At 42.1% G+C, this 18,435-nt stretch overlaps 2 protein-coding genes across 4 annotated transcripts in view; both read left to right on the forward strand.

The window, feature by feature from the left end:
- ABHD10 (abhydrolase domain containing 10, depalmitoylase) overlaps positions 1–7,819 on the forward strand; it is a 15,256-nt gene extending 7,437 nt beyond the window's left edge. Inside the window, exons 3-5 of the mRNA XM_007469151.1 lie at positions 1,387–1,498; positions 1,906–2,043; positions 7,019–7,819. Coding sequence (XP_007469213.1) covers positions 1,387–1,498; positions 1,906–2,043; positions 7,019–7,363 — 595 coding nt within the window. The 3' untranslated portion in view covers positions 7,364–7,819. The remainder of the gene's footprint in view (positions 1–1,386; positions 1,499–1,905; positions 2,044–7,018) is intronic.
- Positions 7,820–14,922: 7,103 nt separating this feature from the next.
- The window catches only part of TAGLN3 (transgelin 3), a 14,428-nt gene continuing 10,915 nt past the window's right edge, over positions 14,923–18,435 (forward strand). The window contains exons 1-3 of one of the 3 annotated variants that reach the window (XM_007469152.1): positions 14,923–15,302; positions 15,433–15,785; positions 16,979–17,153. In XM_007469152.1, coding sequence (XP_007469214.1) covers positions 15,606–15,785; positions 16,979–17,153 — 355 coding nt within the window. In that variant the 5' untranslated portion in view covers positions 14,923–15,302; positions 15,433–15,605. The remainder of the gene's footprint in view (positions 15,303–15,432; positions 15,786–16,978; positions 17,154–18,435) is intronic. The other 2 variants (XM_007469153.1, XM_007469154.1) reach the window with 2 other exon arrangements.

The raw sequence follows: 18,435 nt of genomic DNA on the forward strand, positions 1-18,435 counted from the left end.
GCTGGGCCCGTGAGCCATGGCCGCTGAGCCTGCGCGTCCGGAGCCTGTGCTCCGCAACGGGAGAGGCCACAACAGTGTGAGGCCCGTGTACCACATTAAAAAAAAAAAAAAGAAAGTGTTAATTGGGTACAAAGAAAGTGACCTACTATTACTAAATGACACATTCTGTCAAAGAAAGTTCCTCAAAGGAGGTGACATGACTTAAAGGATGACTAGGAGTTTGAATGGGGAAGGAAGGCTTTTTAGGCAGTGGAACAGCATGCAAAGTCTCAAAGTTAGGAAAGGGCTTATCGAGGAATTGGGAGTAGTTCAGTATGACTAGGGTTTAGGGCAGTCTGCAGGAGTGGTATGATACTTGATGATTTATTGAATTGAGACCTTGAAGGAGAGGTAAAATCCACAGATAAACAGACTCTGAGCCTGGAGAACTAGGAAGTTGGAAGGAAAGAAAACCAAGAGGAGGAGCTAGTGATGATGAATTTGATTCTGGACTTCTCTTTTCCTTCTACTAATTGAGTAAACATACACTTAGCACTTACCATGTGCAAGGGACTGATCTAGGCACTGGGAAAGCAGTGTGAACAAAACAATCTGCCCATATGGAGCTTCCATTCTAGTGTGGGAGAGAGACCACAAACCAATAATCAAATATGTGTATTGTCAGGTAGCAATATTTGCTATAAAGAGAATAAAGCAGGGTAAGGAACTAGAGAATGATGAAAGAAGCACAACTTTAGGTTGAACGGTCAGAGAAGACCTCCAGAGATGTAACATTTGAGCCAAAGGCCTAAATGAAGTGAGGGAGCAATCTGAGTGGGTATCTGGAGTAGAGTAGTCCATGTGGAAGGAGAAGCTGTTGTAAACTCCTGAGGCAGGAATGTGGGTGGCATATTCCATTCACTTCAAAAAGGAAAGTAAGGATACAACTGGGAGGGAGAGAGAACAGTAAGCAATGAGATCAGAGAGGTAGTTAGGGGCTAGAGGATGGTAAGGACTTTGGATTTTACTTGAAGATTGTACAAAGCCTTTGGAGGGTTTGTGCAAGACATGATTTTTGTTTTAAAAGGATCACTGACTGCTGTGTGGGGAATAGACTTTGAGGGTGAAAAATGGAAATGGAGATCTACTAGGACACTGTTGCATTAGTTCAGTCAAGAGAGGATAGTGATTTGGACCAGGCTGGCAGCAGTGGAGGAGGTGAGAAAGTAAGTGGCTATGGGAGATCTTTGAAGGTTCAGACAGTAGGATTTGCTGAAATACATATTGACTTCACTGTTTTACTTTAATATATTTTAGACATTGTAATAATGATTAATGTGCTGTCTTCCTTAAAAATTAGAGAAGCAAATACATATCTAAATATAGATATGTTTTCTCTTTTTCCAGGTTTGATTACTCAGGAGTTGGAAATTCAGATGGTAACTTAGAAGAATGCACAGTGGGAAAATGGAGAAAAGATGTTCTTTCTATAATTGATGACTTAGCTGAAGGACCACAGGTGACTATTTTTGTTAAATATGATGATAATTGTTGACTGCAACCTCATGACATTTGAGCTGTTTCTTTAGATGTGAAAATTTATTTAATATTTTAAATGTCTTAACAATCCGTTTTTATATTTCAATATCAAATCAATCAGTTCTATTATTTTCACTTTCTCATAAAACGAAGGTAGCATTTTACTTTTCATTTTACAAATTTTATTTGTCTAGTTTATTCTCTATTATAGACCTAATACTTTAACAAAATGTAATCATAATCTTAATTTTACTTTGTGCCAAATATTAAAAGTCTGGGAGCCAATGAATATAGAGAAAGAAAGTATATACATTCTATGAAATTATTCACTGCCTTACAGAAAAGAAAAAGAAATTCCTCTTTAAAACTACATGTTTTTATTTTTAGATACTAGTTGGATCTAGCCTCGGTGGATGGCTTATGCTTCATGCTGCAATCGCACGGCCACAAAAGGTTGTTGCTCTTATTGGCGTAGCGACAGCTGTGGATGGCCTAGTGACACAGTTTAATCAGCTGCCTGTTGAGGTAAGTCCCAGGCAACCTCCGTGTATCCCTCCTGTCGTTCTTTTGCTCCCTCTTTGAATTTTGTTCATGTGTCATCTGTCCTTTGACTTGTTACACTGGCCCATCTTTTGTCTTAACTGCCTTTTTGTATACCATTTCTTTGCCTTCTTTAACTATTTGGTCTCCTGTTTAAGGTTTTCTTTTTTTTTCACAGTCACTTCAAATCATTTTGCCAAATATTTGAGCCACATGAATGAAATCACACTTTAAATTTCTTGCTTTAGCAACATTTTATTAACCACATTTGTTTATTTGGATCATACATCGTGATCTCTTTTTGGACCTCTTCGTCTTATTTTGTGGCTTCTGGGAAATAGTACCTATTCTATGACCATGTTAAGATGGCTAATCAGTTATGAAACTGTTTTTTTGTTTTAGCCTGAAAGCCTCAGATCCTCTCTCAGAAGAGTTCTCTGAGCACACACTGTCAGTCATACACAGGAGATGAGACTTGCCATTCCTGGCCTAGACACTAAGTTAGCATTCTTTTTCTACTCCTAATTCTCACCTTTAAAATAAAAGGTGCTCTTCACCATTAGCATGTTCTTCAGTAACTCATGATAGAAGTAAGGTTTCTGAAATAATTGGGAAGGGAATTAGTGTATTATACTTTGTTATTGGACATACGTTTAAGCACTTCAGTTGTCTGCAAGGATAAAAAAAATGGTGGGTAATAGCTGTTTATTTTTGTGTATGTTGTTTTTTGTTTTGCAATCAATTAAGTTCTCCTTGGGCATATTTTTCCTAGGGCTCTAAATTTCACTTGTGGGACTAAGACCTTAGCAGAAATAAAAACAGTCCGGAGCAGTGGTTCAGAAAGTGTAGGCCTGAGGCCAGCAGCAACAGCATCACCTGAGAACTTGTAGAAATGGATATTCTTGAGCTTCACCAAGACCAGCTGAATCAGAAACTGGGAGTGGGGCCCAGTAATCTGTTTTAACCAGGCCCGCAGGTGAAGTGTGAGAACCACTGCTCTACAGAGTGGGGGAGCAGGAGGGGGAGGAAAAGCAAAAGAAGAAAAAAAGCCTGTGTGGTGTTGAATGGTAGAATGTCATTGAATTTGCCTCAAGTTCTGCATTGAATTCAGTGCCATGTACTCTCTGTTCTAAGTTTATTCTTAGTTCACATTGTTCTTTCCATTTCCTTAAGAATGGCATTGTCTGCATAGTCAGGTTCTTCATATGATTTCCTATCAGAGCTAAAATTACAAAGCTGATCTTCTTTGCACTTACCTCCTGTTTCTGAATTGTTTTCGCTTTCTTGATTGTTTCTTATACATGGTTGCTCCATGTCCTCGTGCTGCTAAATTTTCCTACCATTGTATCCTTCTGCATGTAAACCTTGGACCCCTTACTCTGTTCTCTAACTCAATAATGCAGTGCTTCTCATGGTAGGAAATTATTTCAAGAAGATGGCCTACTGGAAAAGAATTGATTAAACAATTTTGGGAGGTTATTGGTAAATGAGAAGATCTTTGTACATTTATGTTTTATGTGTGTGTATCTGTCACTCAGAGGGAAGATATGGTAGGTACCCTGTAGGTGACTGAGAAGATCTATAGCCTGCAAATCAGGGTATATCTTTGCTAATCCTAAATCAGACCAGCAAAAATTCTTAAACGGAAACATGTTGACCCTTATTAACTTAAAAGCATGTGTAAAGAAAGAGCAGGGACACTAGGACCACTATCTCTTCTTCTCCACATAGACAGCCAGTACTAGCAGTGTCAAGGGATTGGAGGTGGAGGTTTTTACTATCTTCTTTAGCCCTGGGAATGTTAAGACCCAGCATTACTCATTATGTAGGAACTTGACTTACCTCTTAACTAACTCTAATCATTGTCTGCTTCTTTGGACAGTAGAGGGCATCAGGCAGGTTGCACAGCTGTTGGAGTCTAAGCTTCACACCCACATTGCCTTGTTAGTTTCTTCTTGGTGTAGAAATTATGTATATTGTACATTTTCTCTGATTAATACTGTTTTTGCTATTTCTGTACTTTGTGAGGCTTTGAGACATATAAGATTTTGTAAAGTTAAGTTTGTTCTTCAAATGGACAATATTCATTCAACTCAATAGCAGATAACAGAGCTAGTTGGGATGGGCAATGATGCTTAAAATGCAACTATTCTTAATTATGTCTCTAATTAACATAGTTCCCACTTCATCTAATAATCAATGAGACTAAGTTCTTATTACTGAAATTACCAATTCAGGAACAGTCATGAGTAGCTTGAAGGTAACTGAATATCATTTTTACTTTAAATATTTGATTCATATGTTGCTTTAATGCAAAGTACCCCATGATACTAGTATAGTATTATACTATACTATAGTATACTATACTATACTATACTATAGTATACTATAGTATACTATACTAGTATAGTATATACTATATACTAGTATTTTATAGTTTTTTAGACTTCCACTAATTTTAAATCATTTGGATATAGATATTTAGAAGTCTAGGTTTCAGATATACAGCTTTTTCACTGAATCAAATCTTTTTGGAATTTTATAAAAGACATTAAAATTCCTAAGTACACAGATTATATCATACATATTTTACTGTTTAAATTCTTTTTTGCCTCCTTGTATTTGTACTAAGTCAACAATTTTAAATGTGGAAAAATCATAATATTTTCATTGAAAATTTAAATACAAAATTTTTAAAATATACTGTATGTAGATTTTCCTTTCTTTTATTTTTCTTTATTTTTGATAAGATGTCCATCTGTTTTTCTAGACAGAAATGCCCTTCATATTATATGGTTGCAAGAGGCTTAAAGCTATTTATGTCTTGATTTACTAGTTCAAGTTGTGATAATCTTTCCAAAGAATTTATTATATGCACATAAACCTTTATGTTCAAAGATGTTCATGAAAGTATTCAGCAGTGTGGGAATGGTCAAGTTAATTATCTTGGATGCATTATAGTGGACAATTATGCAGCCTTTAAAAACTTTTAATAGAATCTTTTAAAATCCAGAAATATATATATTGAATAAATAAACCATCACTGAAAACTATATATGAATTGTAATAGCTAAGTGTTTTACATATTGTATATATAAAAACCAAACTCATATAGAAAAATACTGGAAGGAAATAAGCCAGAATAATAATGGTTGTTATATCCACGAAATAGGATTATGGTGATTTATTTATTTTTATGCTTTTTTTTTTTAAAGGGGAGAGTTTTTTGGGTTTGTTTTTAATAAATTTATTTATTTATTTATTTTTGGCTGTGTTGGGTCTTCATTGCTGTGTACCGGCTTTCTCTAGTTGCAGCGAACGGGGTCTGCTCTTCCCTGCAGTGCGTAGGCTTCTCATTGTGGTGGCTTCTCGTTGCGGAGCACGGCCTCTAGGGCGCACGGGCTTAGTTGCTCTGCGGCACGTGGGGTCTTCCCGGACCAGGGCTCGAACCAATGTCTTCTGAACTGGCAGGCAGATTCTGAACCACTGCGCTACCAAGGAAGCCCTGTTTTGTTTTTTATTTATTTAATTTATTTATTTTTGGCTGAGTTGGGTCTCGTGTGAGCTTTCTCTAGTTGCGGCAAGTGGGGGCTACTGTTCTTGCGGCGTGTGTGCTTCCCGTTGCCGTGGCTTCTCCTGTTGCGGAGCACAGGCTCTAGGCATGTGGGCTTCAGTAGTTGTGGCATGAGGGCTCAGTAGTTGTGGCTCATGGGCTCTAGAGCACAGGCGCAGTAGTTGTGGCACACGGGCTTAGTTACTCCTCGGCATGTGAGATCTTTCTGGACCAGGGCTTGAACCCGCGTCCCCTGCATTGGCAGGCGGATTCTTAACCACTGCACCACCAGGGAAGTCCCTTTTTATGCTTTTTATATTTTCCATGTGTCTACAATAAGTATATGTTACTTTAACTAGAAAAATTGTTTAAGACAAATTATAATCTAAAAAATAGAAATTCTTCAAGAATCAAAGAATACCCAGCGTTCTATTCTAAGGGTAGAAATGATACCGTGCTCAGTTTTCAGGAAGTATTTGGAAGACTTCTTTGTCATCCACAACAATAAACAAATTTTTTCTCACTCCATAGAACTCTAAAAGGCAAAAACTACATTTTTTTTATATTCAGGATAAAATTGGGTGTGTATGGTTGCCCCAGAATAACCACTGTCTTATTTTTCTTTTTTTTTCTTTTTTTTTTTTTTTGCGGTACGCGGGCCTCTCACTGTTGTGGCCTCTCCTGTTGCGGAAAACAGGCTCTGGATGCGCAGGCTCAGTGGCCATGGCTCACGGGCCCAGCCGCTCCGCAGCATGTGGGATCCTCCCAGACCGGGGCACGAACCCGTGTCCCCTGCATCGGCAGGCGGACTCTCAACCACTGCGCCACCAGGGAAGCCCCTTATTTTTCTTTTTTAGCACTATGCTTTATTCTTCTGCTCCCACCCCATCCCCATTTTAGTAACTTCTCGTATATGCACTTTTAGTTTCATGATTTTTAAATGTAAACAATTTTTATTCCTAAGATTTGACTTTATGTAATATGAATGCCACCTGTACTGATTCCGAGAAATTATTGTACTTTTCTCCCCTTCATTTTCCCTTTCAGGTTGGAATGAAGCAATACCTGATTTTTAAGACGTTACACGATAAAGTTAGTTAAATCTGTTTGAATCCTAGTTACAGCAGTTAACTACCTTTCAACTTTAAACATATGTATTACTCTAACTGTAATATCCTCTTTTGTAAAAATGAAATAATAACAGATAGTATCAGGATCTTAGGAGATACTATGTGGAAAATACTTGTCACAGCTCCTTGCACATAGTAATTAATTACTGATAGTTATCATCGTTATATTTTTATCTGTTTTCCCCTTCGTCAAAGACTGCTTTTCTTGAATTGTTTAAGACTATTGTATGTGTTAATGTTGCATAAATACTTTTGTTTTCCTCATTTTTCCCAATAGGCAAAAAAGGAAATAGAGATGAAAGGTGTGTGGTCCATGCCATCAAAATACAGTGAAGAAGGAATTTATCGCATTCAGTACAGTGTCATTAAAGAAGCAGAGCACCACTGCTTGTTACATAGTCCTATTCCTGTGAACTGCCCTATAAGATTGCTCCACGGCATGAAGGATGACATTGTACCCTGGCATACTTCCATGCAGGTTGCTGACCGAGTAGTCAGCACAGATGTAGATGTCATCCTCCGAAAGAATAGTGATCACCGAATGAAGGAAAAAGCAGACATTCAACTGCTGGTTTACACTATTGATGACTTAATTGATAAGCTTTCAACTGTAATTAACTAGAGTCACAGTTTTAGTTGGAATGTAAAGTAATGGATCCAGAAGATGGAAGCCGGATAACAGATGAAGGACCCTGATATTTAGAAGGTTTGTTTCTCTTATCTCTACTTTGTAGATATCATGTGAGTATTTAATGATGTATTTGCACAAGTGATTCAGATTGTGAAGAAAGTGCCAGCTGCTGTTTGAAAAATTTTCTCCTTCCTTCAATCCATGATTTTTTTCATTAAAATATTTCCTATTTTTTTATTCAAGAGATGTTTACCTTCTAATGCTTATGTTAACCATGCCAGCTCTTAGAATTGCTAATGAAACTTGATTTTTTTGTTTGGTATCATTGTATATGGAGATTTGCAAAATTATTTCTGATTTTAAAATGCAGTTTATAAGATATAGGAAAATGTTTATTGAAATAAATCTAAAATGACTAGAGAAATGACTGAAGCATAATAAAGTTCAAAATAAAGCTATTACTTTATATATTATATTCTGCATGTTATATTTGAACTTAAAATCAAGGTTATTCTTTTTTAAGGGCTCAAAACTTTACATATATATAAAGGATATATATCACTTTAAATTTTGGCTTATATGTCTTATCGTTAACTGGGGGAATTTCATCTTAAGCAATGATGTAGTATTTTCATATTCTGATTTCATATTCCAAAGAAGAAATGAATCTATATATTATCACCTACCTGCAGAAACATTCCTGTTTTATTAATATGTGGCTTAAGTACAAATAGCCAAGTGATTGCCATCTAAATCAGAGGGCTTTCTAAAATGTAGAGATAGTAAGAAAATACGAAAGGGAAATACAAAGTTCTTTTTTTTTTTTTTGCGGTACGCGGGCCTCTTCCGTTGCGGAGCACAGGCTCCAGACGCGCAGGCCCAGCGGCCATGGCCCACGGGCCCAGCCACTCCACGGCATGTGGGATCCTCCCAGACCGGGGCACGAACCCACGTCCCCTGCATCAGCAGGCAGACTCCCAACCACTGCGCCACCAGGGAAGCCCCAAAGTTCTTTTTTTAATAACTAAAATAAGCTTGTGCTGTAATCAACCTTGATATTGAATTGGTATCTTTTAGCTCTTAAGTTTGACTGGACTTTATTTAGCTTGCATGTGTCAAAAATTTCTTTAACTCATTAATAAGAGAACCAGCAAGTGGTAAACCTGGTTCAAAGGACAATTGAAGAAGCATTTATAGGTTTTGAAAAATGTTGGGATAAAATTCCTGTGCTGAAAAGAGTTAACATAGCAGATGACTGCTTTTCCTCAGAGAGACCTGCTTACAAAGTTCGCCCTTGGCTAGCATCTGGGAACTTGGATTTTAGGAGTGTCCCAGCATTCTGTTAGGGAACTGTTGATCAAAACCGCCAGCCTTGGCCAGACACAATGATAACCACTTGCCTGAGTTGTCTCACAACAGGAGGTCCCAATAAAGAACAAGGTGCTGCCACTGAAAACTAACCAGGAAAATTCGGGATGGGCCAAAAGGAGGAGGGAGGAGGTGATATGTCCTGCCTACCTCCCAGAAACCCTCACACTGAAATCCATCTTGGCTGAGAGGTGCATGTGCCACCAGGAAGGACCCTGAGTCAGAATGATTGGCCAGAGGCAACCCGGAAACGAATCCCATCACAGTAAAACCTATGGGGCTTCCCTGGTGGCGCAGTGGTTGAGAGTCCGCCTGCCGATGCAGGGGACACGGGTTCGTGCCCTGGTCCAGGAAGATCCCACATGCTGCGGAGCGGCTGGGCCCGTGAGCCATGGCTGCTGAGCCTACGCATCCGGAGCCTGTGCTCCGCAACGGGAGAAGCCACAACAGTGAGAGGCCTGCGTACCGCAAAAAAATATATAAAATAAAATAAAATAAAACCTATGACTGCGAGCCACGTGGCAGAGCAGTCCTCCTGGGTTCCCTTACCCTGCTGCTGTCCACCTGGGCGCCCCTTTCCAATAAAGTCTCTTGCTTTTTCAGCACGTGTGTCTCCTCGGACAGTTCATTTCCAAGTGTTAGTCAAGAGCCCACTCTCGGGCCCTGCAAGGGGTCTGCCTTCCTGCAACAATTCCAGAACTGATCAAAGTGGCTCATTGTGCCTAAATTGTCTGTACAAACAATGTGGTTTACGCTGGACAAATGCTCTCCTATGAGTCTGGAATTTTGGTAGGTGCCAAGCAGAGCCTACCCAAGTGGCCAGCTCCCAATGAACACTGGGCACAGTCTCTGACAAGCTTCCCTGGTGAACATTTCACATGTGCTGTCACAATGCCTTGCTGGGGGAATTAAGCTCAACTTATGTAACTCTACTAGGAGAGGGTTCTTAGAAGCTCATGCCTAGTTTCCCCAGACTTCACTTTGTGTGCCTTTTTCCTTTCCTGATTTTGCTTTGTATCTTTTCACTGTAATAAATCATAGCTGTGAGTCCTCCTAAAAAATTGTCAAACCTGGGGGTGGTCTTGGGGACCCTGACACAGATACAAAGCAGATTAATACCCTACAGGGCAATACAATATAATCTAGGAGGTATCTTTTATACCAAACAAAAATCATTTACAAACCAAAAATACCATCAGTGTGCCACACTGCCTGGTGCTAGAGTGGGTTATTACAGGATGGCAGGGTGTGTCTTCCAGGGCCTAAGCTGCCCAGACACTGCTAGGCATGAGGATTAGAAAGATGAGAAAAGGGCCCTGCCCTTTAGAGCTTTCTAGGGTTAAACATAATTATAATAAAATGTGATAAATATGATTGGAGATACATAGTATTTCTGTAGAGGCAGTACATACAGCGGTTAAAGACAGACTCCAGAGCTTGGGTTTAAGTCCTGGCTCACCATTTACTAGCCCTGTGACTGAGCCATTTACTTAACCTCCCTGAGGTTTCCTCATCTGTAAAATGTCATAATATAAACCTACTTAATAAAGTGTAAGGGTTAAGCACAACACGTTTAGAACAATGACACATAAGAGTCACTACCATTTCACTTGTATTTTTATGTGCACAAAACACAGTCCAGTGAGAAATTGGAGGGCACAATTCTTAGGGATTTAGGAAGGAAAGTGGAGGCAAGGAAGTGAGTAGGTCTTCTGAAACTGAGCTGGATTGGAACTCCCTAACCTCAAGATCCCAAATTGGAATGTTAGCTGTATGGTATCCATATCCATCAATGGCTAGGAAAAGGGAGGGGGAGGAAACTTGACTATCTAAAGGCAGGAAAAGCTGTCTTAAAATTTAATCTAGCTTTGCAGAGGTTAGCATCATAAATACCAAATGAGTTTGAAGCAGTGAGATTTAGTGTATTCTAGTACATTGTTAATTCCTTTAGTGTTCTTTTCTATTTTTCTCCCAAAGCTCTTTTTTTTTTTTTTTTTTTCTAAAACCACTCCATGCCTTGTATTCAGTGACATGGAAAGTGCTTGAACAGCCAGCAGGCCCTCAGTGCCTATCCTCTGGAACCCCTGCACTGATTTAAAAGCAGCGACATGACCCCTCTAAACAATCTCAGTGCATGCAATGGAAGGGGATAAGGCCAATGCCAATGGAGAGGAAGGCTAATGAGACCAGAGAATACATTTGCTTTTGCAGCATCTGTTGAGCTTCCAGGTACTTCCAGACACAAATCTACACAGTAGGCTGTTCTCTGAGCAGCCAGTAGAAAGGTCTGTGAGGAGAAGAGGAAAAGAGCTTTGGACAAGGCTGAATTTTATAAAGCACGGAGACGCAGAGCAAGGAGAACATTACTTGCGACATAACCATTCCCAAGGCAGTGCCCAAAGGGGATATGTTGACTTTTCATTACATTTTAAGCTGTTAAAAAAACAAACAACTAAGGAACTCATTTTCTGAAGGAAGAAGATGGTGGAATTTATATATACCCTTTTTTTTTTTTTAAAGGAAAGAACCAGTAAGATTTTCCAACTTGTTTTTTTAATGTAAGTGTATTTATTTATTTATTTTTGACTGTTTGGGGTCTCCGTTGCTGCGCGCGGACTTTCTCTCTAGTTGTGGCGAGCAGGGGCTACTCTTCGTTGCGGTGCGCAGGCTTCTCATTGCGGTGGCTTCTCTTGTTGTGGAGCACGGGCTCTAGAGCGTAGGCTCAGTAGTTGTGGTGCACAGGCTTAGTTGCTCCGCAGCATGTGGGATCTACCGGGACCAGGGCTCGAACCTGTGTCCCCTGCATCGGCAGGCGGATTCCTAACCACTGCGCAACCAGGGAAGTCCCAATATACCTTTTTAAGATCCCCTTTCATTGCAGACCTAAAGTCACTTTTTAGTTTAGAAACACAATCATGTAATACGCATAACTTGGTTTAATGAAAAAATATGATGCTTTGGTACATTTAGAGAACATACCTAGAAAAATGTAGGTAATTTTTTTAAACGAAATTTGTCTTTTGAAGAAACTGTCCTCTCTATTTTCTTGAGCTTTCAGATTTTTACTGACAGATAAACTTCTACTCGAAAAGAAGCTCAAATCTCAGCTTCTCACTGAAGCCTTTCCTGCCTCATCCTCATCTCTTGTGTCCAAGAATTTTGATGGTGGGTCCTCTGTGCTCTCTCATGAACAGCACTCCACTGAGGCCTTTTTAATAGAACTTACTACATGGAAATTCTCAGTTTATATGCCAACCTCCCTCTCTCAAAGGACCATTGAGATCAGGAGCTTTGTTCTGACACTCTTTAACCCCAGGTGTCCCTGACCATGCCACACCATCTCCTTACACACTTTGTATTGTTAATATTCCCTTCTGTTCTGACCTTGGCACTCTTCTCATGCAACTTACTTATTCACCTTGAGCAACTTCACACAGGTTCCTGGTTTTAACTGCTACCTGCATGCAGATGATTCAAGTACTTTCCTTCATTCCAGATTTTTCTCTTTAGCTCCACATGCATAAAACTGAATGACCGGGATGGATTGTGGTGGCCTTCCCAAATGCAGTTAAGTCCAAACGCTATTATCTTCCCCCTTTATGTACCTCTCCACTTATGGTCCCCTTGCAATAACTGGTGCAACCATGAGCCGTGTTATACAAATCAAATCCTTGAGTCGTTCTGACCCTCTCCTTTTCCCTCACCTAAATCAGATCTGATGGTTCTTTTTGCCTATGAAAACACTCAAGCTCATTTGCATGATACATAAGCCCAGTGGCAAGGCCAGTAAATATTCAACAACTAGCTGGGTGGGGAGAGGAGCCCCGATTTGCAGCATTTGCCAACAACCAGCTATACTCTTGTCATAGCTGGTTTAAAGCTACCACTGGGACGTCACTGAATAAAAGGAAGCTGGGAAGACATGGCCAGTACCAAACTGTTACATAGTATATACCCCATATAGAGACAATAAGCATAAATATCCTCGAAAACATAAGTAATAGTAAAATGTAGCAAAATAAATTAAGAAGTGATCCATTTTGAGTATTTAACCTTTGCTTTTAATATAACATATTTAAGTGTAAGCTTACATAATTTAAGTGGTTACAGCGGCTGAGTTTAACAACTGGCTTTCAAAATTCCTGAAAATTTAACCATGGACATTTGCAAGCACTCTACTTTGTGATCTGGAGACTGCCTGACATTCCCGCTTTATTTCTGTGTCTCTTCCCTTTAACCCTATGTTTTGTTGATATTAGAACATGTTCACCTTCTTAAATAAGCTGCCTTTGCCAGCAACGTTCCCAATCCCTCCTGCCTCATCCCATTCACTAGGCAAACACCTAAGTTTTTAAAACACCTAAGTCTCTTTTGAGACTTAAAGTCATCTCATTCATAAATATTTTCGCTAATTTCCTACCCTCTTCCTCCAGATATAAATGTACCTGAGTACCCTGTGCATATTTTTAGCATGACACCTGGTTGGCATTTACGGTTTACAAGTTTAATGTTGCTGGTAGACCATGTTGCCATATCTCATTCATTTCTTTTTTAAATCTCAGATACATAGACCCTTTTAAAAAGTTGTTGAAAAAATTATAATATTTATAGGCACTCAGTAAACAGAAGTTTGAGCCAGTTTCCACTGTCACCACACAGGGGATCAAGTGGTTTTTCTTTAATGATTTCCTATGGATTTCTGGACACTTCTAACCTTCTAGGCCTTGCTTGGACTCTCCTCTTTGCCATTGTATCCTCTCCAGAACCATGATTTCAATCATTCATTTAAAGTACCCCACATATTTTGTTACAATGGCAAAAACATCTTCGGGTACAAAAGATCTGCAAAACAGAGTCTGGAAAAAAAAAAAGGCAAACGTACATCTTTTAGAATTGTTTCTGTTTTTTTTTTTTAACAAACCAACATCTTCCTTAGAGCAATTCCAGCCACAGAGGAAATAACATGCTTCCTGTTTGGGCTTCTGTTTCCTTAGCCCCGGGTTGGAACTGACCTTATTGCTGCCACCAAGATGCAACTGAGTGACTTCCAAAATTCTGCTGACAACTTCCCTGCTCTGAGCTCTACCCCCGAGCTCCAAGTCTTTGGAACCAGCTCTGCTGCCTTTAAAGCTTCTTCAATTGACGATTCCATTCAGCATCCAGACCTGCAACCATCAGCCCTTGTCATGCCTTTTTCTAAACTACTCCTCTCCTCAAAGCTCTGATTCTCTCACAACCGGTTTTCACAGAGCTCTCTCTCCTATGCCTTCAACTACTGACCACTAAGTCTTTTCTCAAGCAAACCACCCACATATCTACTAAGTAATTAAATTTTCAAGAGTCCAGGCCCCAGCTGGCAGGAGATTTTTCTCAATACATGTATTGTTTGAGGTCATTTCCCCGAATAGCTTCTAATCAATTTCCCACAGGGACAAGGATCGCTATCCCACGTACTAAAATTGTTTTATCTAATGTTCTGAGTCAATTGATCAATCTGTTCTAGAGGAAAAATTTACATTTTATTTCTCGCCAGCACAGAACTTGGCACAGTTAAGTGCTCAAAAAAAATAGTCGTTGAATGAACCAAAGAACAAAATTTCTGGTGTTTTTTTCCCATGAAAAATACCCAAAGACTTACCCAACACCAACAAGACTTAATCTTTATTCCCAAGTGGCTTATAGTCTAGGAAGACAAACTACCAAGCCCTTCAGTATTTATAAAAATTTCAGGCCAGCTTAGGTCTAATGATTTCTCCCGAGGTCTTGTTTGCTCACACCAGATACTCAGTTACCACTGACAGTGTGTCAGTGGTGCCTTTCTGGTCCTTAATTAAACAGATGAAATCTTTACACTCTGTCAAGACCTTTCACTCCAAGCCTTCTTAGCACGTTGAGCTCCTTGTAATTTATAAAACGTACTCCCAGTGTCTTTCGATTAAAAATGGCATTAAAACGCTACATTCCTTGAATAAGTCAAACTGAGGCACAACAGTTTCCCACCAGGTTGGAAGTTTCGGGATGAAATCTGGCTGACAGCTGAACAAGCTAATGGTTGCAGCTTACAGCCCCGCCCCTCCTGCCCCACCAGACAACTGTTCCCTCCAGGCAGGGGGAAAGTGGTTTGGCAACTCCTGACAGATGGACAGCTGAGGGAATGGACCCTCCCACAGGCCTCGTTCCCTGTGCAGCTGTGCGCTGGCCTTGTGTACAACCGGCTGTTCCCCAGAGGAGGGGGAAGAATTGTGCTGCTGAGAAAGCCGCTCTCAGCGGGAGGGAGGCGGGCGGGCTAGACTGACACACGAGAGGGCTGGCTTTTTGGACGGCTCTTAGCAACGGCCCTGGTTTGACCCTCCTCAGCCATGAGAAAATAGAATCAGTGTACCATTCTTCCAGGCGCGATGCAGCATCCGCAGCTCTACGTCAAGGGGGCCTTCCTCCCGGCCTGTTAATTACCTGCTCTTTCCCATCTCAGGGCTCCTGCCTTTGCAAAGTGTTCCTGGGAGGAGGGAAGAAACGACCACCCCCCCAGCCCCCTTGCTGCCTGGGGGCTTCAGGCTTGATTGTGAGTCATTGTGTGCATCGTTTCGTCTCACTGATAGACGGGACTGAGACGGGGGCTTCCAGCCCCCCTGGACCGGCAGGGGCTTTATTCTAAGAGTCACTGGCGCTGCGCTTTTCCTTCCCATTTGTAGGTGAAACCCCAGTGGCTTCATTGGCTCCTTCATTTAAACCACGCCCGGCTTTCTGCCGGCTTTGCTGCTGCTGGGCCAGGCGGCCCAGCCACATCCCAAGCCCGTCTGCCGGGAGCCCGGGCTGCTGCTGCTATTGTGTGGATGCCCCGCGTGTCCTCTCTTCTCTTCCAGAGATGGCTAACAGGGGCCCGAGCTACGGCTTAAGCCGAGAGGTGCAGGAGAAGATCGAGCAGAAGTACGACGCAGACCTGGAGAACAAGCTGGTAGACTGGATCATCCTGCAGTGCGCCGAGGACATACAGCACCCGCCCCCTGGCAGGGCCCATTTTCAGAAATGGCTAATGGACGGGACGGTAAGGGCGGGCAGCGATCTCGGATGCTGCGGCGGTGGGCTGGGAAACCCTCCAGGGTCTCCTCTTTTAATGAGAGGCCGCCGGAGGAGCTGCGCCTTGCCAAGCTCCTTCTCAGGGGGAGGGGGACGGGAATGCCTTTATCTCATCGGGACTGGAAGGTCTGGGCTCCCTGCACAATTCCCTCGCTAGATTAGAAGACTCTCCACCCATCCCAGACATCACAGGTTCCTTCTGAGTTGTTGGCAAATTCGAAGTCCTTTTGCTTTTTCCAGTGAGAATAGAGATAAGTATTTCCTTGGGATCTCTCCAGCCTTCTTGGTGCATCAGCTCCTCTGGCGGGTGGGGGTGGGGGGGCGGCGGCGGCGGCGGCGGCGGCGGCACTCCTTCCCCCAGGGGAATAGGTTGGATACATAGTAAAACAAAGGAAGGGTTGGAGGGGCAGGACTCACCGCCTTCCCATTCTTCCTGGAGCCATAGCCTTGGGGATGCTTAATGCCTGTTTGTCGAATGGATGGATTCTCTTGAAACTGAAGGGAATCCTTATGTGATAACTGCTTTTCTAAGGAGATGCTCCTGTGTGTTTGGGTGGTTGGAGACCACAGGCTCTGCTGATTCCAGCAAGCCTGTCTTTTCCTGCAGGCTGTGAGTTACTGTTACATAACTGCTATTCCAGGCTTCTGTCCGGTTATGCCCAGCGCTTTGGTTATAGAGATCTGGGGGTACCCACCCAGTTCGGCTCCTTTACACATCATTAGCTTTTACTGGATGAGTTATTGAAGCCTGATTCTGATCTGCCTTTTGAAAGAAGAAATAATATTAGAGTCCATCATTTAATCTCTCCGGGAGCCACTAACTCTTCCCTCCATTGAAAGTCTGAAATCGTGGCCTCATCACTGCACATCATTCCCTCTCCATAAACCTTCTTTCCCTCACTCAGCAAAAGGAAAGCAGGGAAGAGGACTCCCGGGCTCTCTGTGGTCAGGAGCAGCCCTGAGAATGGAGTCGCCCGGGTCTTTGGGGTTCGGTATGGGAGCCTGGCCACCCAGCTCAGAACCCATGCCTTCCTGGGGTGCAAGATGGGCCCATGCTCAAACCTGTGGGCTGTGCCCTGTGAGGCCCAGGATTCACTTTGCATTAGGGAGGGGTAAACACAAAGGGAACCGCTGATTCTACCTCCCCCTTTCCCTCTTCAGGTCTTATGCAAGCTGATAAACAGTTTATACCCACCCGGACAAGAGCCCATTCCCAAGATCTCAGAGTCAAAGATGGCTTTTAAGCAGATGGAGCAAATCTCCCAGTTCCTAAAAGCTGCGGAGATCTACGGCGTCAGGACCACTGACATTTTTCAGACCGTGGACCTTTGGGAAGGTAAAGCCCTCGTGCCTTTGGGATCATTCTTCCCTCCCCCCACCCTTTTGCTTTTCTCTTTGTGAAACCTGCCCACAGTGTTCTTCCACGTATCTCCAGGCGTGTGCGCGCGTGTGAGGGGATTATCAGCTGTTACCCGCGAGCACTGTTAGCCTCCCACTTTGTGATGTTCTATATTGAAAGGGTTCCTCCTCTAAGGAGCACACACCCCAGGACACAGCAGGGCCCCCAGCAAACTAACTGGTAAACAGAAGCCTCCATGGAGAGGAAGCTAAAACGGTTACACAGATGCCTGTCCTTCCTCTTACCCCTCCCACAATGTACTTTTTCCCCACAAGTGATAGCTCCTGGAGGAGAGGGGGGCGGCGAGTATGCTTCTGACTCACCAGCAGTCAGGCTTATAGACAAAGCTGCCTGGTGCAATTCTGTCATTCAATCTGAGAAATAGCACCCCACCCTTTTACTAAACGATTATCTGGGAGCTTTGTGACTGTACCTTCCAGATGTGTGTTTTCTTAGAGAGGGTGACAAATGATTTTTTTCTTTCATAGTCGTGAATTGATGTAAGAAATCTAACAAGGCATAAAAAGGAAATCAAGTTTCTGGACATATTTCACAATCCACCGTGATTAGGGCAGATGATGTGGATGGAGGGACCGCCAGAGAATTTGGGACCCGTGGTCTTAGGGCTTAGTGTCCCCCGGAGCCCAAATGTGCACAGCATCCATGCGACTGCTCCACATCGGGCCTGCTGGGGGGACAGACAGGTCCAAGCAGGGCTGCCAGGTTGACTCTGCACTCTCATGCTCATTGTCACTAGCTGTCATCAGTGGCACGACCAAGAGGGTGCCCAGGGCAGTGACCCAAGTGGCTCTGCTGACAGTGAGAATGGACTAACTCTCTCCTGTGATCAAGAGAATGATAGTTAAAGGGGTATTCAGATGATGGTTGAAACAGATTTCTAGCAGAGGACCATTCTACTAAACAACTAATAAAGAAGCCATTGCCTCCTTAAACCTCACCCCCTTCTCCGTGTCATACACAGAGCTGGCATTTCCTGTTTCCTTCACAGATGAGTAGTTGAAATCCTAAGATGCCAGTCAGTTTATCAGTAATGTTTTGTCATTATTTAGAAACTCAGATATTCAGACCTTCAGGCCAGGCTATTGGACTTCATGGACACTTGCCTCCAAATCCCCACAGAATGTCACAGTTGAGACTTGGTCCCTGCTTTTTAGGTCAAAACTATGATAATTTTCCCTTGCTAATAAAAATTCCTGCT

Source organism: Lipotes vexillifer, unplaced genomic scaffold, assembly GCF_000442215.2.
Source record: "Lipotes vexillifer unplaced genomic scaffold, Lipotes_vexillifer_v1.1 scaffold679, whole genome shotgun sequence".
Classification (NCBI taxonomy): Eukaryota; Metazoa; Chordata; class Mammalia; order Artiodactyla; family Lipotidae; genus Lipotes; species Lipotes vexillifer.